This window comes from Geotrypetes seraphini, chromosome 10, assembly GCF_902459505.1.
Source record: "Geotrypetes seraphini chromosome 10, aGeoSer1.1, whole genome shotgun sequence".
Taxonomy (NCBI): domain Eukaryota; kingdom Metazoa; phylum Chordata; class Amphibia; order Gymnophiona; family Dermophiidae; genus Geotrypetes; species Geotrypetes seraphini.
In genome coordinates this window covers 13,745,599-13,773,487 of record NC_047093.1, presented here as the reverse complement: position 1 = coordinate 13,773,487, position 27,889 = coordinate 13,745,599, and the positions used below count along the sequence as shown (strand labels likewise).

The 27,889-nt window shown below is 45.4% G+C and overlaps 1 protein-coding gene across 1 annotated transcript in view; it reads left to right on the top strand.

Moving 5' to 3' along the window:
- The window catches only part of MAP2K6 (mitogen-activated protein kinase kinase 6), a 109,581-nt gene that overhangs the window by 47,740 nt on the left and 33,952 nt on the right, over positions 1-27,889 (top strand). Inside the window, exons 2-4 of the mRNA XM_033959877.1 lie at positions 6,229-6,298; positions 20,824-20,872; positions 23,317-23,430. Of these exons, the coding sequence (XP_033815768.1) occupies positions 6,229-6,298; positions 20,824-20,872; positions 23,317-23,430 (233 nt within the window). The remainder of the gene's footprint in view (positions 1-6,228; positions 6,299-20,823; positions 20,873-23,316; positions 23,431-27,889) is intronic.

Below are 27,889 nucleotides of genomic sequence, written 5' to 3'. Positions count from 1 at the left end.
TTTTAATATTCTACCTATTTCATTTTACCATCCTAAGTATGATTGACTATTACAATATTATTTACTAGGCTTTAAGCCCGTTACATTAACGGGTGCTAGAATAGATGTGTCTGTGTGTCTTTCTTTCTGTCTCTCTCTCCTTGGCCGCTGTCTGTGTGTCTTTCTGTCTCTTTCTGTCTTTTTCTCTCTCTCTCTCGTTGGCCACTGTCTGTCTGTCTTTCTGTTTCTCTCTCTCCTTGGCCACTGTCAGTGTGTCTGTCTGTCTTTCTGTCTCTCTCTCTCCTTGGCTGCTGTCTGTGTGTCTGTCTCTTTCTCTCTCCTTGGCTGCTGTCTGTGTGTCTTTCTGTCTCTTTCTCTCTCTCACTCCTTGGCCGCTGTCTGTGTGTCTTTCTATCTTTCTATCTTTCTGTCTCTCTCTCCTTGGCCGCTGTCAGTGTGTCTGTCTGTCTTTCTGTCTCTCTCTCTCCTTGGCTGCTGTCTGTGTGTCTGTCTATCTCTCTCCTTGACTGCTGTCTGTGTGTCTGTCTGTCTCTTTCTCTCTCGTTGGCCGCTTGTCTGTCTTTCTGTCTATCTCTCTCTTTGACCGCTGTCTGTGTGTCTGTCTGTCTGTCTTTCTGTCTCTTTCTCTCCTTGGCCGCTGTCTGTGTGTCTTTCTGTCTCTCTCCTTGGCCGCTGTCTGTGTGTCTTTCTGTCTCTTTCTCTCTCTCTCGGCTGCTGTCTGTCTGTCTTTCTCTCCCCTTGGCCGCTGTCTGTGTGTCTTTCTGTCTCTTTCTTTCTCTCTCTTTTTCCTTGGCCGCTGTCTGTGTGTCTGCCTGTCTTTCTGTCTCTTTCCCTCCCTCCCCCCCCTGCGGTAGCGCCACCAGCGCAAATAAACAAATGGTCATCTTCGACCCGCCCAACGAACAAATTCAGAGGTAAGGAGTGTTGGTTCGCCACTGGGCGGGCAGAGAGCGCGGCGGCAGAGGAGAAGGCCGTGCAACCAGGGAGCAGCAGTGGTTGTGGCCTTCCCTCCCCTAGCTCCGTAGCTCGGTTGCCGCCACCTCCCCCTCCCCCCGATGTCAGCCCTGAACGTGTGCACATGCCGCATCCTTTAACATTCTGCCGGCCACGGAGCTACAGATGCACGGAGCCACGAAAATTGAAGTGTGCATGCGCGCTAAGGGAATTATTATAACGGATTTGGGAAATACAAGAAAACTCTGAAAAGATTTTGAGTTATTCAAAACTCAGCAGTTCGACTGATTTTTGGTTTGAAAAAACGAGAACATATTACTCCTTATTATCAAAAAGTACACTGGCTACCGATGGAGGCAAGAGTTCTGTTTAAATTTTCCTGTGTCTGTTTTAAATCGATATTTGGTATGGCTCCTGCGTACCTGGTCTCTCACTTTTTCCTAGAGTGTTTAAACAGGTCTACACGCAGAATCCAGATGCTTGCTTACCCAACAGTAAGGGCTCCTTTTACTGAGCTGCGCTAGCGGTTTTAATTGCCGCGCGTGCTGGATGCTAACTCCACTATTGAGCTGGGGTTAGTTTTTATGCGTAGCGCGGGGGTTAGAACGCGCTAATTGGCAGCGTGTGCTAAAAATGCTAGCACACCTTAGTAAAAGAGGGGAGTAAATGCTTGTCGTTTTAAAAGATTTCTGGAGGGCGTGATAGGACAGAGTACGGGATTGGGGTTCAAGAAAGGATTGGACAATTTTCTGTTGGAAAAGGGGATAGAGGGGTATAGATAGAGGATTACTGCGCAGGTCCTGGACCTGTTGGGCCACCGCGTGAGCGGACTGCTGGGCAAGATGGACCTCAGGTCTGACCCAGCGGAGGCATTGCTTATGTTCTTATGGGAGAGAAGGAGATAGTGGATGCTGCGGATGGGCCATTTGGCCTTTATCTGCCATCATGTTTCTATAACCATAAAGCTCTATGACCTCACAATGCAGGTGTAAAGAGTCTTAGCCTATAGGAAGAGGAGATGCAAATGTTAAGAGCCTTAGCCAATAGGGAGAGGAGGAGATAGTGGATGGGCCATTTGGCCTTTATCTGCCATCAGGTTTCTATGACCTCACAATGCAGGTGTAAAGAGCCTTAGCCTATAGGAAGAGGAGATGCAAATGTTAAGAGCCTTAGCCAATGCGCTTCCAGAGAGCATAATAGGGCAGAGTACTGGGGTTCAAGAAAGGATTGGACAATTTCCTGCTGGAAAAGGGGATAGAGGGGTATAGATAGAGGATTACTGCACAGGTCCTGGACCTGTTGGGCCGCCGCTTGAGCGGACTGCTGGGCACGATGGACCTCAGGTCTGACCCAGCAGAGGCACTGCTTATGTTCTTATGTTTTCGGGCAGGAAAAATGAATGACTGGCTGGGCAATATTATTATGCGTGCTCCATCTTATTTTATTTTAGAAAATTAGTAAAGACAGTTGTTTGATCGATTTGTAACCTAATGATTCATTGTTTTAATTTTTTATCTTGTATGTATTTTTGATGATTTGTATTATATTTTTTTCACAGATTGTCCAGTACTTTTTATTGTAAACCGCCTCGAACTATTATGGCTTTGGCGGTATACAAGAATAAATTAATATTATTATTGATGTAGACAGTGGCATGCAACCGTGTTGGATGGTTTTATTACCAGTAACTTGAGGGGCCTTTTTACCAAGGGCTCCTTTTATCAAGGCGCGCTAGGGATTTTAGCGCACGCACAAAATTACCGCACGCTATAGCGCGCGGTAGCCAAAAAATCTACCGCCTCCTAAAAAGAAGGCGGTAGTGGCTAGAGCGCTCAGGAATTTAAGAACATAAGACTTGCCGCTGCTGGGTCAGACCAGTGGTCCATCATGCCCAGAAGTCTGCTCACGTGGTGGCCCTCTGGTCATCCAGCGCCCTAACCAAGACTAACCCCACCAGCGCCCGTTCTTGTTCAGTAGGAACTTGTCTAACTTTGTCATGAATCCCTGGAGGGTGTTTTCCCCTATTTGAATCCCTGGAGGGTGTTTCCCCCTATAACAGTCTCTGGAAGAGCGTTCCAGCTTTCTACCACTCTCTGGGTGAAGAAGAACTTCCTTACGTTTGTACGGAATCTATCCCCTTTTAACTTTAGAGAGTGCCCTCTCATTCTCTCTACCTTGGAGAGGGTAAACAACCTGTCTTTATCTAGTAAGTCTATCCCCTTCAGTACCTTGAATGTTTCGATCATGTCCCCTCTCAATCTCCTCTGTTCGAGGGAGAAGAGGCCCAGTTTCTCTAATCTTTCGCTGTACGGCAACTCCTCCAACCCCTTAACCATCTTCGTCGCTCTTCTCTGGACCCTTTCGAATAGTACCGTGTCCTTCTTCATGTACGGCGACCAGTGCTGTACGCAGTACTCCAGGTGAGGGCGCACCATGGCCTGGTACAGCGGCATTAAGGCCCTAGCGCACCTTTTTAAAAGGAGCCCTAAGGGATCATTTTATTAAGGTGCGCTAATCGATTTAGCACGCACTAAATGCTAAGGCATCCATTATATTCTTAATAAAAGGACCTTAATAAAAGGACCCCTAAAGGAAGTTAAGTTCCAAAATAGGCATAATTTATTGTTTTTTGTTAGATCTATTAACTGCCGTTTTCATGAAGAGATTCACCAAAAGCAGTTTATTTTATTATTTATTTAAACATATCCCGCATATCCGGAATCTATGCGGGTTACAACAGCGCATTCATAATTAAAAGAATGCAACCACATAACATTGAAGGCGCTTACGCCCTTTTTCGCATGCTAACTGTATGTTCATTATACCCCTCTTTTACTAGTGCGTAGCATGCGTCTTAGTGCCGCTGGCGGCGGTAACTGCCCCGACGCTCTATGAGTGTCGGAGCAGTTACCACCAGTCCGGTAAGTTAAGGGCTCCTTTTACTAAGGCGTGCTAGCGTTTTTAGCGCACACAGGAAATTACCGCGCGTGATCCAAACATTAAATTTACATATGTGTTTAGTAGGGATTCAATCTCATTTTTGGATATTACATTGATTAAGCATCAGGATCGCCTCATCACCAGTTTACACAAAAAGACCACCGATAGAAATACGTTACTTCAATATCAAAGTTTTCACCCGCGATTATTGAGGAATAGCATACCAACGGGTCAATTTTTAAGAATAAGACGCATTTGTTCACAGGTGGATGATTTTACAAATCAAGCAAATATTATGTATCATAAATTTTGTGATAGGGGCTACCCGAAAAAAATTGTCAAAAAGGCTTGGAAACGAGCCAGGAGTTGCCATCGGCCATGGCTCCTTTTACCGGGGCCACAAAATCAAGAGTCACAAATAGCTGGTGTATTACCGTATAGTTCAAGAAGTAATCAGATAAAAAATATCATTTTAAAACATTGGTCTGTGTTACAAGTTCACTCGGAGTTGAGAGAAGATCTAGCAACTTAGGTGAACAGCTTAAATATCGTAAATATAAACATAACTACGAGTATAGTCATTTACCACCGCACGGTAAATGTGGTCACTGCTGTAATTGCAAATATGTAATGGAGCAGGATCGGATAGAAGTTCCGTATTCGAATGGAAAACAATTTAAGCTGTCTTCAGGTACCGATTGTGAGCCGTCGGGGGTGATATACTGTATCAGATGTCCGTGCAATAAACTGTATATTGGCCAGACGAGCCGGATGATAAAGACCTGTATAACGGAGCATCTCAGTAATATCCGTTGTGCTCGGGTAACCGCCCCCCTGGTAGTCCATTGGTTACAGGAATGTCACGAAGTGGATTCGTTACGATATACAGTTTTAATACACATAACAGAATATCAGGGTAATATAAGTAAATTACTACATTACAAGGAACAACATTTTATATTTAACTGGAAAACATTTACAGCCACAGGGTTAAACATGGAAGTAGAGTGGACTGCTCTGTAAATGTTTTACTTCCGGTTCAGAGGGAATCATTCTGGTTAGGGTAATAGGTAATTGGATACTATATATAAAGTTGGGATAAGACTAGAGAGAGGCGCTGGTATTGCTCGTCCTCCCCAAGAGAAAGAGCCGACTAACAGGTATGAAAGAATATTTGAAACAATTAAATATTTAATTTAATAAAATAAATGTTTGGGTATATGTATAAGCATTAGAGCTGATTACGTGAGTTTTAAAAGTACAGTGGTGCCTCGCATAACGAACGCCTCACACAACGAACGCTGCACACAACGAACTTCATGTCTTGATTCACACAACGAACTTCGTTTCACACAACGAACTTCGTTTCACACAACGAACTTCGTTTCACACAACGAAGTCGCCCGAGCTGCCGATGCATTGCATCCTTCCGCGCAGGCACTGCAGGCAGTCGTTAGTCACTGCGCTTAACTGCCCTCTCTCACTGTATACAGTCGTCCTTTTAAGATAAACTCAATATTTTTTATAGATCATGGCTTCTAAAAAAAGCAGGAAGGTGATTTCTGTTGAAATGAAACGGGAAATAATTAGAAGGAGTGAAGGTGGGGTAAAACAGTGTGACCTCGTCAAAGAGTTTGGCCTCAGCAAGACCACCATTTTCACCATTTTGACAAATTTATCTTTTTTTATGTCATCTTAGCATATTTTATGCTGCAGAACGAATTATTTTTTTTAACATGTATTGTTATGGGAAAACGCGTTTCACATAACGAACTTTTCGCATAACAAACTTGCTCCTGGAACCAATTAAGTTCGTTGTGTGAGGCACCACTATATAGTAATTTACTTTTTGTATTGCTTTTATGCTCCTAGTACCCCTCCTGACGAAGATATTCTTGAAACTCGAGTTGGGGGGTAAATGTAACCCAAAGGAGTTTAAATTACAGCACTACAGCACTTTTTGCACTAGTTCACTTTTGCTCAGTGTGGTTACAAACAAAATTCAATTTAAGGAGAGACTATAAATGAGCGATTTAGCCCAATGATAGAAGATTGACAATATGATAAAGAAGAGTATGAAGTCCTCTGAATAACCACTGTAGTTTGTTATTCACGCACAAATGACCACATTGACGAAGCACTTTATGAATGTATGAAAGAAAAAGAAAAAATATTTTAAAGAAAATGTATTAATAAAGCTGAGATTTTAGATATTTATTTTTTGGTCTGTTTTGGTAATTTTCCTGCATATGTTTCTATTTCTTTCAGATTTTCTAAATTTATGACTCCTTAAAATCTTTCTTTCTTTTTTTTTTTTTGTATGTGTGTCCACAGGTAAGCGAAAAAACCCGGGACTGAAAATTCCTAAAGAGGCATTTGAACAGCAACAGACCAGCTCACCAACGTAAGTCTTTAAACAAACCAACAAAAGTGTTCCCTAAAATAACAATGGCTGTGATTATAGAATGCTTTGAGCACATGTGTTTCTGCACGTGGTCGCAGCAGTGTTGATGGTATTTGGACTGACATGTCTTGATGCGCACAGCCTGACTTATAAATGTGTGTGCTGCTTGGTGAACGTGAACAGAGAACATGAGAATAGCCATTAGCCCAGTATCCTGTTTGCACAATGGCCAGTCCAGGTCACAAGTATCTAGCACAGGGGTAGGGAACTCCGGTCCTCAAGAGCCGTATTCCAGTCGGGTTTTCAGGATTTCCCCAATGACTATGCATTGAAAGCAGTGCATGCAAATAGATCTAATGCATAGTCATTGGGGAAATCCTGAAAACCCGACTGGAATACGGCTCTCGAGGACCGGAGTTCTCTATCCCTGATCTAGCAGAACCCCAAATAGAAGGAACATTTCATGCTTATGTTAGAGCTGTCTGAGGGCCCGGTTGGGCTTTCAAAAACCCGGTCGTTTGTCTGGGTTTTGGAGAGCCCCGGCATCCTCATTGCGTCTGGAGAGCCTCTGAGCATGCACGGATGACGTTGCACGCATCCGTGCATGCTCGGAGACTCTCCAGACATGGCCCGGAGGTCGGAAAACAAAAATGAGGCTTTGTGGGGGGCGGAGCTAGAGGCAGAATGGGGCGTGGCTAGGAGCGGAGCAGGGCCGGGCCATGTGTCCAGTTTTCTGCAAACAAAAATCTGGTAAACCCTATGCAGTGGGGATCAAATCTGGTTCCTCTGGTTCTCAGGTCATTGCACTAAGAATTAGCCTCCTCCACCACCAGTAGGGGGCTCTCTAGAACATTGCAAGTATTAAGCGTAAGTTAACAGTAGAGAGGTAAAGGGATGGGGACTTGTATACCGTCTTCTTGGAGTTTTAAAATCACACTCAAAGCACTAGAGAGATTGAGGTCATGCCTAGTTTACCTGGGCTTAGAAGTGAGCTTTATTACTCCTGGTATACGTAGAACCCGTTTGGAGATACTGTACCCCTTTTTCCCTGAGCATCTCATGGTGGTAACATAGTCAGTAAAAGTTAGGGTTACCAGACGTACGGATTTCCCCGAACATGCCTGGGGGTCACGGCAGCTTTTCAAAACCCGGCACTTTGTCTGGGTTTTGAAAAGCCTCCTCAAATCGCGTCGGGTAGGAAGTCCGCGCATGCCAAACAAGTAGAGAAGGCCTCATCCAAAGCAAGGCAACTTATGGGATGTATCAATAGAAGCTTCGTTAGCCGCAAATCTGAAGTCATAATGCCACTGTACAGAACCATGGTGAGACCTCATCTGGAGTACTGTGTGCAATTCTGGAGGCCACATTACCGTAAAGACGTGCTTAGAGTTGAGTCGGTTCAGCGGATGGCCACTAGGATGATCTCGGGGCTCAAGGGTCTCTCGTACGAAGAAAGACTAAACAAATTGCAGCTCTACACTCTAGAGGAGCGCAGGGAGAGGGGGGACATGATTGAGACATTTAAATACATCACGGGACGTGTCGAGGTGGAAGAAGACATCTTCTTTCTCAGGGGACCCTCGGTCACAAGGGGGCATCCATTCAAACTCAGAGGAGGGAAATTCGATAGTGACATAAGGAAGTATTTCTTCACAGAAAGGGTTGTAGATCACTGGAACAAGCTTCCAGAGCAGGTGATCAAGGCCACCAGCGTTATTGACTTTAAGAATAAATGGGATGCCCTAGTAGGATCCTTACGAGGGTCGAGTTAAGGAACTAGGTCATTAGTACTCAGACTTAATGGGGTGGGTCAGTAGAGTGGGCAGACTTGATGGGCTATAGCCCTTTTCTGCCGTCATCTTTCTATGTTTCTATGTTTCTATGACATCGCGTGGCATCCGCGCATGCGCGGACTTTCTCTCTGCCCGACAAGAGCAGGCAGCGGGGGGGAGGGGGGGGCAGAGTGTTAGGACGGGATTAGGGTGTTACAGGGGCAGGGATGGACAGAAGTGGGCGGGTCTAGAAGGTCTGGATTTTCTAATTGGAAAAGTGAGAAATAAAGCCTCACGGTACCTGAATCCTGGGGAGACGGGGACTGCCTGAGATGACGGGAGCTGCTGGGCGATGAGACCCATGAACCCTGAAATAAGTAATCATACGCTCACAAATACATTTTCTGAAACAAAAGTGACTGCGGCCAAGTTGATCTTCGCAAAATGCAAATTTGATCATGTTTCCTCACTTTTGTCCAAACTCCACTGGCTCCCAGTAATTTCCAGGGTTCATTTTAAATGCTCCTGCCTAGCTTTTAAGATCCTACACGGCATCCTCCCTCCCCTAATCCCACTATCTTGGATCTCCTCGAGTCCCGATATCACCAGGCCCACCCAAAAACTTAAACTATCCTTCCCCTCGCTAAAAGGTATCCTCTATGTGGGAAAATTGGGAAAATCTCTCTTCTTCAGAATCACAGGGCTTTGGAATAACCTTTCTGCCCCACTACGGAATCAGGTCTCCTTCCAACTATTCCGTAAGCACCTGCAAACTAGGCTTTTCACAAAAATGTAATGCTCTCCTCCCCCTATACTCAACCTCCAACCTCCATACATTATGCTGTTCTTTCCTATATTAAGCTCTTGTAAACCGTGCCGAGCTCTATAATCATGGAGAGGATACATAGAAACATAGAAATAGACGGCAGATAAGGGCCCACGGCCCATCTAGTCTGCCCACCTTAATGTCCCTGATACGGTATATAAACTTAAGAACATAAGCATCGCCTCTGCTGAGTCAGACCACAGGTCCATCGCGCCCAGCAGTCTGCTCCTGCGGCGGCTCCCCAGGTCCGTGACCTGTAAGTAATCCTTTATTTAAGACATTTTGTCCTGTGCAGTACCCCTCTAACTATACCCTTCAATCCCCTTTTCCTTCAGGAACTTGTCCAACCCCTTTTTGAAACCCAAAATCGTACTCTGCTCTACCACCTCCTCTTGAAGCGCATTTCAGGTATCCACCACCCTCTGAGTGAAGAAGAACTTCCTAGCATCCGTTGACAATCAGGGGTGGGAAATTTCATGGTGACCCCAGAAAATATTTCTTCACCGAAAGGGTGGTTGATCGCTGGAATAATCTTCCACAACAGGTAATTGAGGCCAGCAGCGTGCCAGATTTTAAGAAAAGATGGGATTGTCATGTGGGATCTCTTCATGGAGGTAGTTAGGGGGTGGGCCATTAGTGTGGGCAGACTAGATGGGCCCTGGCCCTTTTCTGCCGTCATGTTCTATGTTTCTATTTGTTCTGAATCTGTCTCCCTTCAATTTTCTTGAGTGCCCTCTCGTTTTTGTTTGCCCCGCCAGTCTGAAGAATCTGTCCCTCTCTACCTTCTCTCTACCCTTTATGACCTTAAGGTATAGTTTAGCTTAGTTTAAGCTCGTTTAATAAGGAAGTTATATAAAAAAAAGGTCTTATTCATCTGTCTTCTGTCATTTTTGAAATAGGCAGCTCGCAGTTACGCACTAACTGAATATTCAGTGGGAGATGTCTCCCACTGAATATTTGAATATCACGCCCGTTGTATTTTTCTGTAAGATCTTTTGTTTTGTTGAATTGGTGAATGGAGTGTATGGAAGGTGATTTAAGTGGTCTAAAAATGCTAAAAAAAAATTTTTCCCTGGGGTGAACAGTGACTGGAAAAAGCTGACTGAGAATGCCTTCCTTTCTACGGAAAAGGGGTTAGGTCAGGAAGAGGAGACTTCCTGGGGGAGTTTTCTGTATGTTCTTTCTCATGTGTGCATTCGTGTCTGTCTCCTGCGGCTATAACACACCCTCTCAAAATGTTACAAAGAAATTACCCTAATCTCACATACGATGGAAACGAGAACTGGTATAATTTTTCTTTTTTTTCAACACAAATAACTAGTTCCCTCCTTGGTTTCTTGTTCAGATTGATTTATCGATATAGACTTCTAAAGGCCACTCGTGCAAAGTGAAATGGAAACTCACATAGTGATAGGAAATTCTGTTGAAATTTCCCAGGGGATAAAGAAACCTCAAGTGCTCACAGCAGTTTGTCTTTTAGAACTAGTCTTAGCCAAAACTGCCCAATGCGGGCTATTACTGGTTTCAACAATCTCCTTGTATGCTATCGGTGCTACTATTCAACTTTCTTTTATGGAAATAGTTAAAGTACATAGCTTATATCAGCATTAACATAGTAGATGATGGCAGATAAAGACCCGAATGGTCCATCCAGTCTGCCCAACCTGATTCAATTTAAATTTTTTTTAATTTTTTCTTCTTAGATATTTCTGGGCAAGAATCCAAAGCTCTACCCGGTACTGTGCCGAAATCTCTGTTAAGACTTACTCTAGCCCATCTACACCCTCCCAGCCATTGAAGCCCTCTCCAGGCCATCTTCCCCCCAACAGCCATATAATAATAATAATAATAACAGTTTATATACCGCAGTACCGTGAAGTTCTACAGACACAGATCGTGCAAGTCTGCCCAGTACTGGCCTTAGTGCTTCAATATTTACTAGTATTTTCTGATTCTAGATCCTCTGTGTTCATCCCACGCTTCTTTGAACTCAGTCACCGTTTTCCTCTCCACCATCTCTCTCGGAAGCACATTCCAGGCATCCACCACCCTCTCCGTAAAGTAGAATTTCCTAACATTGCTCTTGAATCTACCACCCCTCAACCTCAAATTATGTCCTCTGGTTTTACCATTTTCCTTATTCCAGTTGGAGTAGTTATAAAACTATTATCTCAAATGGGTTGTTGGTCACAGGCTGTATGGAGCATTTCCGTTTCACTCAAAACTGAGCTTCATCAGGAGATATACAACCGGATAATAACTTGATCTCAACAAACCTATTCACTGCCTTTAGCAGTGTGGCTCGAAACGCGGCTCATTCCGCCGCTCGCCCACTCGACATGCTTGTGCGGCTGTCACGATTTTTCAAAAAGGAAGCCGTGCATGGCGTTTCCCTGGGAGAATGGTCCTGCAAGCTTGTCTGAGAATTATACTGACCAGGTTTTGAGCTTTTCAGAAGAATCATGAAATATTTTACTGTTTTAAAGGGATAAAATTTGGTTTATTCACTGGGAAGAGAATAAAACGCCAAATGTTCTTAAGTATTTACAAGGCTCACTGCTTTAATTCTTTTTTCAATCTCTTAGTTGGGTTTTTTTTTTCTCCCTTGTCTTCCATCTCAATTGGAACCAGTGCTGGGATTCTGGTGCTTTCAGCCTTTGTTCACAATTACTCAAGGGCCCTCCCCCACTCGCAGTTTAACAGACCCACCTTCCCACTATTTCTAGTCCGGTGGTCCTGAGGCCTGGAGCCCTTTGCTGTGGGTGCTAAACCCAGCCACCAGATGTCGCCCTTAACAAAGACCATTTCTCTCCACAGTCTCACCCAAGCGCAGTAAACGCTGCTTCTATCTCCCAGCCCCAATTAACCCACTATCTGTCCTTTTTTGTGCTTTCACGTAAAATTGTAATAATGCACATTAAAAGATCTGATGCAAACCTGCTTATGTCGACTAAATGCGTTCAGTATCAAATAAACGCATTCAGATCCTTTCACACAGGCTTTCGAATGCAGTTTGCTAATGTCTTGCAACCAAACACCCTACACATTTGACTTACAGACTGAGAGGATATTGTTTGGCGAAATTCATCAGAGAAGGAAAATGAGCCTAAAATTGGCAGGTATGGTAAGCGTTGAAAATTCCACAAAGGGGGAAGCAAGAAAGCAAAGGGAAAAAAAGGGGGGACTTCCAACAAGAAGAGAAGGAAAATCCCAAAAATAATGTATTGAATCTTCAGAACAATAGCAGGTGCAAAACAATTGTCACAAAAGACTTACTTTCCGTGATAGAAATACTAAAAATAAATAGAAAGTGGCAATCAAGGTCCCCCTAGGTGCCCATCTATAGATGATACAGGTCTAGAATAATTGCCTAAAGATGCCACATGGAATGTTTCTTGAGTTCTACTTTCAAAACTTAAGTGCACCCAGAGTCTAGGCACATGCCTAGGACCCCAAGTCAAGAGGGGATTCACAAACCTGGGAGCTAGATGGGCCAGGGGAAGGCTACCAAAAAGTGGGTTTAATTAAGGAAAGTCAGTGTCTGCCAGATCCTCTCAATCGGCAATATAATTGCACTAATCTGCTGACGTGCACTTACTCCCCTTTTCCCCCTGCATGGTTCCAGTTTCTCCTGAGGTCTCCAGAATCCACATCTTTCCTTGCTGCCTGTCTCTTTCATAGATCTCACTCCTCTTCACCAGTGTTTCTCAACTTGGTCCTGGAGCACATAAGAACATGAGAATAGCCTTGACTGGGTCAAACCAATGGTCAATCAAGCCCAGTAGCCCGTTCTCACGGTGGTCAATCCAGGTCACTAGTACCTGGCCAAAATCCAAGGAGTAGCAACATTCCATACAGAATCTCAAAGAATAGCAAGATTCCGGGTTCCCAGAGAGTAGCAAGATTCTAGAATCCCAAAGAGTAGCAACATTCCATACAGAATCTCAAAGAATAGCAAGATTCCGGGTTCCCAGAGAGTAACAAGATTCTAGAACACGCCCGTCTCCCTTTCTCCCTTCTGGGCCTCGGACGTTTACCTTTTTCCTGCTCCCTCTACCGTCTTGCAGTGTTCACTCAAAGCTGCGGGCAGCGGCTCCTACGTGCCTCCCGTGGCTGATCTGGAAGTGTTCCCTCTGACATCATGACATCAGAGGGAATGCTTCCAGGGCACGTAGGAGCCACGTAGGAGCCGCTGCCCGCAGCTTTGAATGAATGCTGCAAGACAGAGGAGGGAGCCGGCAAGACGTTAAACAGCTGGGGGCAGCAGAAGGAAAACACCGCATTGTCCTCGAGCACGAATGGGGCCGCACAAAATTCTTCACGGGGCTGCATGCGGCCCGTGGGCCGTGGGTTGGACACCCCTGTTCTAAGCGGTTTACAATAGTTAAAAATACTGCAAATCAGTGGCGTACCAAGGGGGGTGGGGGACAGTCCACCCCGGGTGCAGCCTTAGGGGGTGTGCACAACCGGCCAGGTCTGGAAAATTATACCGGGCCAATCAGCCTTCCTCTCCCCAAGTTCGGGCCAGCCAATCGCTGCCTAGCTGGGCGGAACTTCCTCTCCGACGGCAGAATTGACATCGGGGAGAGGAATGCTGGTCGGCTCGACGCAGGGAAGACGAGCTTGGGATGGCGGCGGCGGCGGCTTTGGGGCCTGTTACCCGATTCGGTGACTTGGGGGGCTGTTCCCCGACAGCGGCGGCAATGGCTTGGGGGAGGGAAGGGAGAAAGAAAGAAAGGGGGCAGGCAGGGAGACAGAAGGAAAGAAGGGAAAGAGAGAAAAAAGAAAGGGAGGCAGGGAGAAAGAAAGGGCAGGGAGAGAGGAAGAAAAAGTTGGGGGAGGGAATGAGGTGTGGAGGAGAGGAAGCATACAGGCTGAAAGAAGGGATGAAAGATTGGATGCACAGTCTGAAGAAGAAAGTGCAACCAGAGACTCATGAAATCACCAGACAACAAAGGTATGAAAAATGATTTTATTTTCAATTTAGTGATCAAAATGTGTCTGAATTTATATCTGCAGTCTATATTTTACACTATGGCCCCCTTTTACTAAACCGCAATAGCGGTTTTTAGCGCAGGAAGCCTATCAAGTTTTTTTTTTCAAGTTTTATTAGGATTTTATATACCGCCTATCAAGGTTATCTAAGCGGTTTTTACAATCAGGTACTCAAGCATTTTCCCTATCTGTCCCAGTGGGCTCACAATCTATCTAACGTACCTGGGGCTATGGAGGATTAAGTGACTTGCCCAGGGTCACAAGGAGCAGCGCGGGGTTTGAACCCACAACCCCAGGGTGCTGAGGCTGTAGATCCAACCACTGCGCCACACACTCCTTCCTGCGTCGAGAGCAGCCCTGGGCATTCAGCACAGCTCCCTGCACTAAAAACTGTTATTGTGGTTTAGTAAAAAGGGAGGGGAGGATATTTGTCTATTTTTGTATGGTTGTTACTGAGGTGACAGTGCATAAAGTTATCTGCCTTGACCTCTTTGAAAAAACCCCAGAATAGGAATGATAATTAACATTTTCTCAGCGTATAGTGTGCTTTGTGTTTTTTTTTAAATTTTATTGTTGATAGATCATTTTGACTTGGTCATTTTAAAAGTAGCTCGCAAGCCCAAAAAGTGTGGGCACCCCTGAGCTAGAGCGTTGAAGCTGCATGTTTCTGCCGTAAAAGTCATCTCTGACGCAACCGGAAGTTGCATCAGAGACAACCTTTACGGCAGCCATATGCAACTACAACGCTCCAGCTGTTGTAAGAAGGCAGTTTAGACATCGCCGGCCACAGGGCAGGGAGGTTTGTCGGACCGGGCCTGTTGTCCGTGGGGGGGGGGGAAGAAAGCGCCACGAAGGTAAGGGGCAGGGAGGGAGAAAGAGAGGATAGGTGGGGTGGAGAGGAAAACAGAGTAAAACAGAGGAGGGAGAATGACGCTGAAAGCACATGGGGAAGACAGAGGGGGGAGAAGGATGCTGAAAGCACATGGGGAAGACAGAGGGCGGAGAAGGACGCTGAAAGCACATGGGGAAGACAGAGTGGGAAGAAGATGCTGAATGGAAATGGGGAACAGAGAGTGGGGAGAAGACGCTGAAGGGAAATGGGGAAGAGAGAGTTGGGAGAAGACGCTGGCAGGTAAGAAGACAGAGATGCCAGACTATGGGGGGAGTGGAGGGAAGAAGATGGGTGCCAGACTAATTTGGAAGGGGGGAAAAAGGGAGAGGCACAGTAACAGAGCAAATAGAAGATGCAGAGAGAAGAGAGACAGTGGATGGAAGGAAGAGAGTAACAAGAAGATGAGGAAAGCAGAAACCAGAGAAGACAAAGGTAGAACAAAAATTTTCTATTTATTTATTGCTTTAGGAGACATGTGTCACTGTTTCTGTGGAGTTGCATTGTATGCAAAGTCCAGCTTCTTGCTGGTTCAATTTAACCTTTGTCTATGTATTTCTATTTTATCCCCCCTTTTACAAAACTGTGGAGCATTTTTTAGCGCCAGCCGTGGTGATAGCAGCTCTGATGCTCAGAATTCTATGAGTGTCAGAGCTGTTACCACCGTGGCTAAAATCCACATTACAGTTTTGTAAAAGGGGGAGGGGTTAGTTTGTGATGACATATTCCATACTAGGCGAAGGTGTTTTCTGTGTTCTGTGTGTTCGAAAGACATGGTTTTCTGTTAGGATTGACGGTGTAGGATTGATCTGTGCTGGTCTGGCTTGTTTAGTTTTTCAATGGGTGTATTGCTGTTGTACTGTTCACTGCAGTATGTAAGATGCTGCCTTTTCCTAGGTACTCATGTGTGACATGTGGCTTGTTACTAAAAATCATGTTTTTCGTACAGATGGGGGGGGGGGGGTGCCAAAAAAATGATGGGCCCCGGGTGTCACATATGCCAGGTACGCCACTGCTGCAAATTGAGTAAAACTTACAAAGCTAAAAACTAGAATCTAAAAACCTTAAAGATCAGTTATTGTGTAAGATTTTGCAAATCAGCTACCTAAATGCTTCAAGAACAAATATGTTTTTAGGTGTCTCCTAAATTCCTCATAAGTATTAGTAAACAAAAGTAATTTTTCCAAATCTGCCTGATACGAGAAAAGATGTTGATGATATTTTTTAAGTTTACATCCTCTAACCCAGGGGTAGGGAACTCCGTTCCTCGAGAGCCGTATTCCAGTCGGGTTTTCAGGATTTCCCCAATGAACATGCATTGAAAGCAGTGCATGCACATAGATCTCATGCATAGTCATTGAGGAAATCCTGAAAACCCGACTGGAATACGGCTCTCGAGGACCGGCGTTCCCTACCCCTGCTCTAACCGGTGGGGAAACAGAATTCAAGTGTGAGCTTCTCTTGCGTCTATTGGTTCAAAAATAAAAAAAAGGTCAGGTAGGGGTGCAGAGGTTAAGAAACTGGTGCCTCTGACTTCAGAAGTGATACAAAGAGTCAGCTCAGGACCTTAGAGCTTCTGTACGCTCTTGGCATCTGCTGGTCTCCCTCCGATGACACAGGACTCCTGGACGACTGTAACATCCTAAACCTGCCATGCCCAACCCACATGCTAAAACAATTACAAACAGTCCAAAATACAGCTCTTAGACTGATTTACTCGCTGAAAAAAATATGACCTCATTACCACCGCTTTCCAAGATTCACACTGGCTCCCAGTACAAGCACACATACTAATACAAATTCTACTCACCCTATTCAAAGCCCTAAATGGAAACGGACCAAGCTATCTGAGCAACTGCCTAATCAGGAAAAACACATCCAGACCAAGGAGAACTCATGCACATTTTACCTACCCCCCAATCAAAGGCATACAAAGCAAAAAAAAAATACACGACGGACTATTAGCCACCATAGCAGTGAAACTAGACCGCCACCTCTCCAATCTGCTGACTATGACGGCCATCTACAAAACATTCAGGAAAGAACTGAAAACTTTTCTATTCAAGAAATTTGTCAAATGATCTAACTAAACCTGATCGTATCTGGTGAAAGGACTTAGGAAGACTTGAAGCAGTCCAGAGGAGGGCGACGAAAATGATAGGAGGCTTGCGCCAGAAGACGTATGAGGAGAGACTGGAAGCCCTGAATATGTATACCCTAGAGGAAAGGCGGGACAGGGGAGATATGATTCAGACGTTCAAATACTTGAAGGGTATTAACGTAGAACAAAATCTTTTCCAGAGAAAGGAAAATGGTAAAACCAGAGGACATAATTTGAGGTTGAGGGGTGGTAGATTCAGGGGCAATGTTAGGAAATTCTACTTTACGGAGAGGGTGGTGGATGCCTGGAATGCGCTCCCGACAGAGGTGGTGGAGAGGAAACTGTGACTGAGTTCAAAGAAGCGTGGGATGAACACAGAGGATCTAGAATCAGAAAATAATATTAAATATTGAACTAAGGCCAGTACTGGGCAGACTTGCACGATCTGTGTCTGTAGAACTTCACGGTACTGCGGTATATAAACTTTATTATTATTATTATTATATGGCTGTTTGGGGGAAGATGGGCTGGAGAGGGCTTAAGTGGCTGGGAGGGTGTAGATGGGCTGGAGTAGGTTTTAATGGAGATTTTGGCAGTTTGGAACCCAAGCACAGTACCGGGTAGAGTTTTGGATTCTTGCCCAGAAATAGCTAAGAAGAAAAAATTAAAAAAATTTAGATTGAATCAGGTTGGGCAGACTGGCTGGATCATTTGAGTCTTTATCTGCCGTCATCTACTATGTTACTATGATCGACCCTCCATAGATCCTGACGCATAACTACATCTATTAACCATGTATTCTCCCTGGAAATGCCCAGGCCATCTCTTGTTGTAAACCGCCTAGAACTGAAAGGTATTGGCGGGATAGAAGACACCAATGTAATGTAATTAGAGGGGGTGAGACTGACAGAGGTTAAACACGGGACTGGACTCTCAGGCTCTGCGTCCCTCTCTTCTTTCGCTTCCGTAGCAGATCCAAGAGGCCGACGAGTGTGGCTGTGGAAGTTGCATGCAAAAGGTGATTGAGGGAGAAGTGCTGGACACAGATAGAGATGGAGGAATAAATGCAGGAAAGAGAGAGCGAGCTTGGCAACTGAACGGCGAGAAGGGGAGTATAATCTGAGTGAATAGGGAGAGAAAAATGAAAGACATGGAAGGTAAAAGATCAATTTCAAAGAAGGATGTGGGCTAGGAAGTGAAAAAGACAGTCAGTTACGAAAATGCTGTGAAAACGGCAGTTTTGGAAAAATTCCTCAAAGCGCAGTTATTTGTAAATGCATTTTTCTGGCTACTGATCTCTCATGATTGTTTTTTGCTGAACAATTTTTATAGGATCCCTTGTATAAGCCTGGTGTGGTTTTCATTCTTTTATAGTCAATCTTCTGAGGTGTTTGTTAGATCTGATTTGTTTTATTGAATTATGTATGTAAAGATATGTAAACCGTTTAGGTTTAATTTTATTTGAGGTTTGGGAGGTTCGTAAACTTCCTAGAAGAACTCGTTATTTTTTGAAAATTTGGAATCCATATATTCAAAATCTTTCCCACAGAGCTCGAAGTATAATTCTTAATGTTTTATTTTGAGGAATAAGAGACTTTCATGGCATCTTTCATTCTGGGGGTGGGGAGGGATTATGGTTGATGATGGTAATTGTTGAAATTTTTTTTGAATTGCATATTTGTATAATTAATTTATTACAATATTATAATTGGAAATAAAACTTTGGGGGAAGGGAAGGGGGAAGGTGGGAAAAGTATGGGGGGTGTTTATAGTATTCTGAATAGGTAATATGGAAAATATATTTTGGAGGAACGATAAAATTATTTATGGAATATTTGAATTTTGAATTTAATTGTAATGAATATTTATGGTATTATTGTATATTTATTTGATGCCTTCAATAAAATGTTTTAAAATAAACAATATCAAAATTTTTTAAATAAATAAATGGACAGGATTTTGTTGAGGAAACGGAGTTAAGAGGATAGACAGAGGAAAACGGAAACAAGAGACTAGATCCAACATGATTAAAATAAAGGGCATCTTTTACTAAGGTGCGTTAGGGCCTTAACGTGCGGAATAGCGTGTGCTAAATTGCCGCGCGCGCTAGACCTTAACACCAACATTGAGCTGCCATTATTCTAGAAGCGTACCGTGCGGTGTAGCGCCCCGTAATTTCGTGCATGCGCTAAAAATGTTAGCGCACCTTAGTAAAAGGAGCCCAAAATCACCAGATAACAAAAGTAGAAAAAAAAGTATTTTATTTTCAATTTAGTGGCTTGAATGTAAGTTTTGAGAATTCACATCTGCTATCTTTATATTTTGGACAGTATTGGAGGTGCCAAATACAAGTAAAAATTGTCCTTCCCTGGGCACAGTGAAGGAGCATGCTCAATATTGGGGGGGGGGGGGGGTTTCGTACCCACTAGACCAGGGGTGTCAAAGTCCTTCCTTGAGGGCCACAATCCAGTCGGGTTTCCAGGATTTCCCCAATGAATATGCATGAGATCTATTACAGTGATTCCCAACCCTGTCCTGGAGGAACACCAGGCCAATCGGGTTTTCAGGCTAGCCCTAATGAATATGCATGAGAGAGATTTGCATATGATGGAAGTGATAGGCATGCAAATTTGCTTCATGCATATTCATTAGGGCTAGCCTGAAAACCCGATTGGCCTGGTGTTCCTCCAGGACAGGGTTGGGAATCACTGCCCTAATGAATATGCATGAGAGAGATTTGCATATGATGGAAGTGATAGGCATGCAAATTTGCTTCATGCATATTCATTAGGGCTAGCCTGAAAACCCAATTGGCCTGGTGTTCCTCCAGGACAGGGTTGGGAACCACTGATCCATTAGCATACAATGAAAGCAGTGCATGCAAATAGATCTCATGCATATTCATTGGGGAAATCCTGAAAACCCGACTGGATTGCGGCCCTTGAGGAGGGACTTTGACACCCCTGCACTAGACGCAGAGTTGGCTCCTATTGGTAAATGAAGGCTTTTTTTGGAATGACTATGGAGCAGGGTTGGGTTTGGGGGTGGAGCTTAGAGATGGGGGTGGAGCAGAGTGGGCATGTGCTTTATCTCCCTCTCAAAAAAACCCCAAAACACCCTCCCCCTTGGCTTGAATGGGGGCCCACAATGATCTGGCTTTGATTGTACCACTGCCTAAGTTAGGGGTCAGCAACCTTTTTAAAGCAAAGAGCCATTTTATCCTAAATGGTTAATCCAAGAACCGCAATGGGTAGAGAAGGGGGTCTGAGATACGATTTTTAATGTGATATGCCTTTTACACAAAAACAAAACTTCAAGTACTTAGAGAAAATTTTAAAAAGCAATTTAATTAGGCTTTTGACACTATTTCTGCCGAGTTGTTTCATGTCCATATCTCCCTTTTTCCCCATGCGCCAACTCTTCTTCCCCTCCACCCTTTTGTCCATTTGTCCCTCTCTCACCACTCTCATCCCTCCTGCAACTTATTAATCCTTCCCCCCCAAACCCCCTCACAAATATTATGCTCTTTCTTGCTTCAGTGGGTCAGTAGCGATTCCTACAGCTGCCTGCCACTAACCCGGAAGCTCCTCCTCTGTCTCGTCTCGCTTGGGCAGGAATAGGAAGTTCTGACAGAGGATGGGAGGCGGCAGAGGAGAGGCTTCTGGGTGAGCGGCAGGCAGCTGTAAGAATCACTACCGCTAACCGGTCAAAGCAAGAGAAGAGCTGCAGCCGCATGTGGCTTGCGAGCCGCGGGTTGCCGACCCCTGGCCTCGGTTCATCTTTAGTGCATTGAACGAGAGCCTCTCTTGCATTCCTTCCAGTAACATATTGGCATGTAACGTTTGATGCAGTATCTATTCTGCTCTCATTCTAGCCAGCATGGAGACCTGTGACCTGTGCAGAGCTAACTCCTATATAATATCTGCTTGTGTTCCTCCTCAGACCGCCCAGAGACTTGGACTCCAAAGCCTGTATCCTGATTGGAGAGAAGGTAACGTTTCTTTGAGCAAAGCTTCATTACACAGCACAGAAATATGTCCTTATGGATCTCCAGGGTCAAAAATTGTGCAGTTGAAATGGTTCCTGTGTAACTGAGGTTTTGGGATGGCATGCACAGCTCTTAAATTTCAGGACACGTTGGAAGGACTTGTGGACCTAGTCACACAAGCCTTGGTTCTCCGAAAATTTTTAAAGTTGTGCAGTCATCTCTCCCCAATAACTGACTAACTAATAATTATCACCAGAGGAGGGTGCAGCCAAATGTTTTGCGGTTAAGAGTAAAGGCAGTATTCAAAGCTCTCACGTGGTGCAGTGGTTAAAGCTACAGCCTCAGCATCCTGAGGTTCAAACCCACGCTGCTCCTTGTGTCCCTGGCCAAGTCACTTAATCCCCCCCATTGCCCCAGGTCCATTAGATAGATTGTGAGAGGGAAAAATGCTTGAGTACCTGAATAAATTCATGTAAACCGTTCTGAGCTCCCCTTGGAGAAGAAATAGTGAAAAGTTTCAGCCTCTGATAACTAGAGCTGAGATTGTGATGTCATAATGCCTCATTCCACCAATGCCTAAGAGCCAACCTCATCAGTGATGTCACAATGGCTGGATTGTCCTACACTTGGATCACTTTTGCTACATTTTGATTTCTAGAGTGGCGCAGTGGTTAAAGCTACAGCCTCAGCACCCTGGAGTTGTGGGTTCAAACCCACGCTGCACCTTGTGACCCTGGGCAAGTCACTTAATCCCCCCATTGCCCCAGGTCCATTAGATTGATTGTGAGCCCACCGGGACAAAGAGGGAAAAATGCTGGACTATCTGAATAAATTCATGTAAAACCGTTCTGAGCGCCACTGGGAGAACGGTCTAGAAAACTGAATAAATAATTCCCTTTGAAAATGGCAACATTTGGACTTGCTTTTTTTGGCGGTAAAAAATGTCTGCGAAAAGTGAAGCCGCCTACAAGCCGATTTTCAAAGGGAAACGCCGGGCAGATTTCTTTAAATTTGGTGCTCTGACTCCGTCCTGTTGTGTCCTCTCTCAGACCATTTTGTGGTTGAGGCAAATTCATCTGCCGGACACCGCTGTAAAAAGTGTAGTTACTTACCTGTAACGTAGGTTCTCCGTGGACAGCAGGCATTCTGCAGTTTGATAGAGATGATTACTTGCTAATAACTAATCCAAACAATATAAATTTGATTAACTACCGTGTTTCCCCGATGATAAGGCAGGGCCATCAAATAAGACAGCCCCCCCCTTTTTAGAAAAAATTGTAAAATAAGGCACCCCCCCCCCCGCAAATAAGCCACCTACCGATACCTGCGCTTACCCGAATCGGGTGGTACGGTGGGTGACTCTGTGTGGTCCCTCCGTCTACCGCGGGGGTCGGCAACCCGCGGCTCCAGAGCCGCATGCGGCTCTTTTCCACCTTTGCCGTGGCTCCGGTAGTGTGTCACGCAGGCATGCAGCTTACAAGTCCGGCGTCGCGGCGGGAAATAGCCATGCTGAGCAGGGAGCTCAGCACGTACACAGATGAAAGCCTTGCTTGCTGATTGGTCCGGCGGCCGTGCCGCCGGACCAATCAGCAAGCAAGGCTTTCATCTGTGTAGTGCTGAGCTCACTGCTCAGCATGGCTATTTCCCGCCGCGACGCCGGACTTGTAAGATGCACGCCTGAAAAAGAAATCATCCTGGCCGGGGTCGGTGTCATGCTCCGGAGATCTACAGCCTTCCTATCTCCCTCTCCCTTCTACCTGCTTCCGGCCACATCCCCTGCTCCGCGGCTCTCTTCGGCAACTCAGCAGCAGCGATCGACACAAGCTTCTGACGTCGGGGCCTACCCTCTGCGAGTCCCGCTTGTTTCAACTTCCTTTTTCCACAAAGGCGGGACTCGTAGAGGGAAGGCCTCGATGTCGGTAGCTTGTCTTGATCACCGCTGCTGACGAGTTGCTGAAGAGAGCCGCGGAGCAGGGGGGTGTTGCCAGGTGCAGGTAGAAGGGAGAGGGCCAGATGCAGGACTCGTGGGTGAGGGAGCAGAAGAGAGAGAGAAAGAGAGAGGGGAGGGAAACAAAAGGAAATATTTCATACTGGGCTGGGCCGGAGTGGAGGGAGGGTGGAAAGATTCTAGCTACAGGGTGCAGTAACAAAGGAAAAGGGGGGGAAAGCTGAAAATGGAGATAGTGACACAAAGAAGAGAAAGGGTAAGCAGGACCTACTTAATAAGGATAGAGATACAGAGGGGACATGAAAGGGTAAATAAGGCATCCCCCCGAAAATAATCCCTAGAGCATATTTTGGCCTTCCAAAAAAAATAAGACAGTGTCTTACCATCGGGGAAACACGGTAATAACAAGGAAGAAGGGAATGTTTGGGGGGGGAAGAAGCAACAGGTAGCTGTGTTGCAATGGTTGGTAACTGGATCCCTTTTTCTGCCATCCTTCCAGAATTTTGAAGTGAAGGCTGATGACCTGGAGCCCATCGAAGAACTGGGTCGAGGTGCATATGGAGTGGTGGAAAAAATGCGACATGTGCCCAGTGGGCAGATCATGGCTGTAAAGGTTGGTGGGCAGCATCTTTGCAGTTTTTGGCATCAGTATCTCATTGACCATTGGGTTGGGTCTCTACTTCAATCCGTTGAGCTGAACACCCACACAACCGCTTCACAACCTCTTCCTTTCCCTGAAACCTGACCTACAGCTATCATGAGCTAACAGGATGTCCATAGTAGAGGTCTGCACGGGAACGGGGATCGCGGGAATCCCGCGGGTCCCCCCGGGGGTCCCGTGGGAATCCCCCCTAACCCACGGGACTCCCACGGGGACCCCCCTCTGGCCCACAGGACTCCCACGGGGACCCCCTTTTAGCCAACGGGACTCCCACGGGGATGGAAGGCTTTGGAAGCAGGGTTTGTCCATATAATATAATGGATACGTCAGCCTTAGTAAAAGAGGGGGTTTATAAGTGAATTACCTGAACAGAAAACAAAAAAAGGGTTCCACCAAAGAGTTTCCACAAGGAAAACAGCAGCGCAAACACAAAAGAAACTATGAAATTGATGATCCTGTCAGAAGTAATTGCTCCTTTTTATGGGGACGGGCGGGGATGGAGGTAATTCCTTGCAGGGATGGGTGGGGACGAAGAGGATCCTGGTGGGGACGGGCGGGGATGGGTGGGATTTCTGTCCCCGCGCAACTCTCTAGTCCATAGCGACTTTGGCTTGGTTTCACCTTTTTTCTTCATGCCATTCCAATGTTCCCTGGTCTTTACAGCAGTGTTCTTCAACTGCCGGTCCGCGGACTGGTGCCGGTCCACAGAAATTTCCTGACGGTCCACAGGGCCGGAATGTGCGTTGGGCCCGAGACGGTGTTCTTCAGCCGCCGGTCCACGGTGCGATCGATGTGGCGTTGTCTTCGGACCGGCTCCTTCTTCCTCAGCGCTGCAGTGCACCAAGCCGTGGGCAGAGGCTCCTATGCGCGTCCTGCGCCTGCTCCGGCATCCTGCGCCTGTTACAACCCCCCACAACGCCAGCGCAATGTCTGTTAAGTAAAGTGGGGGGGTTCCCCCCCACACCCCCCATCGGAGCCCTTTAAAATAGTGCTTTTCTTCGGTGCACCGTCAACCTTGCGCTCAGTTGTTGGCGCTCAGTTGTCGGCGCGCTGTTGTCTCGCGCGATTTAGTCCCGTCACCGGATAAACTTGCTCAACAGAGGATCCCAGTTTTGGCGAAAGCCTTCCTCAGAGGACTAGTGAGAAAAAAAAAAATCATCATATCTACGTAAACATATTAAAACACAAACATAATCATAATGATCACAAAATAATAAAAATTAACACATTATTACATTACATTACATTAGGGATTTCTATTCCGCCATTACCTTGCGGTTCAAAAGAGTTATAGAAGGTGGATTACAAAAAGATATCAGGTCATTTTCAGGAAAAATAAAGAGAAGAGCAGGTTGTTTCGGGGGATCGGGGAGTTAGTGGGAGGAGAGAAGGAAACTTGTGGTGTTAAGTCTTTTTTCAGGGATTTCTTGAAAAGTATGGTCTTTATTTCTTTTCTGAATTTTTTTTTCTAGTCTGGGGTCGCTATCAGTAGTTTGGAGATTTGGGTGTCTAGTTTTGCTGCTTGAGTGGCTAGGAGGCCTTCATATAGTTTTTTCCGTTTAACTTCTTTGATTGAGTATAAACATTTTATAAGAGAGTAAATGTAATTAAAACCATATTAAAAACCTTTAAAACAGCTAATAAGGTCAATAAAAAAATGAATTATACAGATACAAAATCAATGTCTGCTCAAGAGTTACTGCCCAAACACCCATTTGGATGAGCCTGATTGAAGGGGGTAGTTGCCTGGGGCTAAGAGTCAGGGAAGCCAAGGCTCTACTCCCACTGAAGTTTCTTGTGATCGTAGACCAGCCATGAGCAACTCCGGTCCTCGAGGGTAGGAATCCAGTCGGGTTTTTAGGATTTCCCCAATAGATCTCATGCGTATTAATTGTGTATGTAATTAATTGAAAACCTGACTGGATTCAGGCCCTCGAGGACCGGAGTTGCCCATGTCTGTCTCAGACCATAAACCCTGTGAGGACAGGAAAATACCTCCTGTATCTGAATGCAATTTGTTTTGAGCTGCTGCTGAAAATTCCTTTGCTAAATCCAACAATAATTCAGAGTTTGGTATTAAAATTGATTTAACTATGTGGTGTGGTTTTTTCCTGGCCTCCTGGCGTCCAACATGTACTCCTAACACCGGCCGTGATCTACTCACAAACTTTTTTTACTCAGCGGCACTGTAAACAATGGGGCCATGGTTGCAGGGCACCCGGAAATGTGCGGACGCCCTCTAGACGGGGCCCTGAGCCGCCCTTGGGGGGTGCTGGAGCAGGAGAGGTGCTGGTGAGGAGAAGAGTCACAGGTGTCAGCTGACTGCCTGCAGGATGTGCCTTTTGCTGTGAGAGGCTCATCCTGCGGGCAGTCGGCCGGCACCTCTCCTCCTCGCTGGCGTCTTACAGCACACCCAGAATCTCACCACGGCACAGTTTGTGATACAATGCTCTATTAGCATCTTTTAGGTTAGTAAGTTGGCAGGAGGTGCAGCAGCACAGATGTTCTGATGTAGAGAATGACAAGGTGACAAAATTCATCACCGTTCCTGTCCCTGCGGATAACCGCAGGAAACCATCTCCATGTCATTGAAGGAGAGAGGGAAGAATCAGAGTATGAATGGGCTCAGCCACTGACCCTCAAGCCTTGCGTTGAAGAATGCCGGTGTAGAAGGACTGAGGTTGAGATGGACACTAAAGAATGAAACCAGATGGTTAGAACATAGGCGTTGCCATACTGGGACAGACTGAAGGTCCATCAAGGATCCTGTTTAAGTGGCCAACCCAGGTCACAAGTATCTGGCAGAAACCCAAATAGCAGCAGCATTCCAGAGCTGAGATTGTGATGTCATAATGCCTCATTCCACCAATGCCTAAGAGCCAACCTCATCAGTGATGTCACAATGGCTTGATTGTCCTATACTTGGCTCACATAAGAATCAGAGTATGAATGGGCCCAGCCACTGACCCTCAAGCCTTGCAAGGACTGAGGTTGAGACAGACACTAAAGAATGACATGGGATTGTTTCCTGTGCTTATCCGCGGAGACGGGAACAGTGATGAATTTTGTCACCATGTCATTCTCTATTCTGAGGGCAATGAATTTCATTCATATTATTGATTCTTTCTATCATCTACACTCCACTGCCTGCAGTGCTTTCATCATTAGAAATATAGAAACATAGAAGATGACGGCAGAAAAGGGCTACAGCCCATCAAGTCTGCGCACTCTGCTTACCCACCCCTTGTCTATGCCCTAATGACCCAATTTCCTTATCTTGACCCTTGTAGGGATCCCACATGGGTATCCCATTTATTCTTAAAGTCTGGCACGCTGTCTGCCTCGATCACCTGCACTGGAAGCTTGTTCCAATGATCAACCACTCTCTCTGTGAAGAAATACTTTCTGGTGTCGCCATGAAATTTTCCGCCCCTGAGTTTGAGCGGGTGCCCTCTTGTGGCCGAGGGTCCCTTGAGAAAGAAAATATCATCTTCCACTTCGACACGTCCCGTGAGGTACTTAAATGTTTCGATCATGTCTCCCCTCTCCCTACGTTCCTCAAGAGTGTAGAGCTGCAATTTGTTCAGTCTCTCTTCGTACGAGAGACCCTTGAGCCCCAAGATCATCCTGGTGGCCGTCCGCTGAACCGATTCAATTCTGCGCACATCTTTACTGTAATGTGGCCTCCAGAATTGCACACGATACTCCAGATGAGGTCTCACCATGGCCCTGTACAACGGCATTAGTTTCTAGGACTTTAAACAATTAAAATTGTAAAATCAAACCGATGGGTATGTTGAATTCTTGAGTTACTCCCATTGGGCTCTGTTCATACAGATACTCTTATCTAGGTACGAAGGAACGGATATGTATAATTGTTGCTGTTCACTGAAGAAATTCGACCACATCACAGAGGCATACCACAACTCACATTGGCTCCCAATACAAGCGAGAATACACTTCAATTTTTACTGCCTATTATTTAATAAACGAAGACAGCCCAGCTTATTGGAACAATCGACTAGTTCAGTCTACCTCAACCAGACATAGGAGAACCCACTCATCATTCACACACTCTCCAACCAAATACATCGAAAAAAAACAACAGTACGACAACCTCCTGGCCACTCGAGCTGCAACACTTGACCTCCAACTCTACAACCTATTGACCTCGGCCACAGACTACAAAACCTTCACAAAAGAAATAAAAACCCTTCTATTCAAAACACACATAAAACCGATCTAACTCAGTCAGAGATGTCTCAAGCATGACCAGCAACTACTCCATATGTACTTCTAATACCATGACAATTTAAATGTAATCCTTAGCAACTCAAAGAAATGTACAAACTACTCCTTAAATACTTCTAATGTCCTGACAATCCATTTGTAATCCGCCTTGAACTGCAAG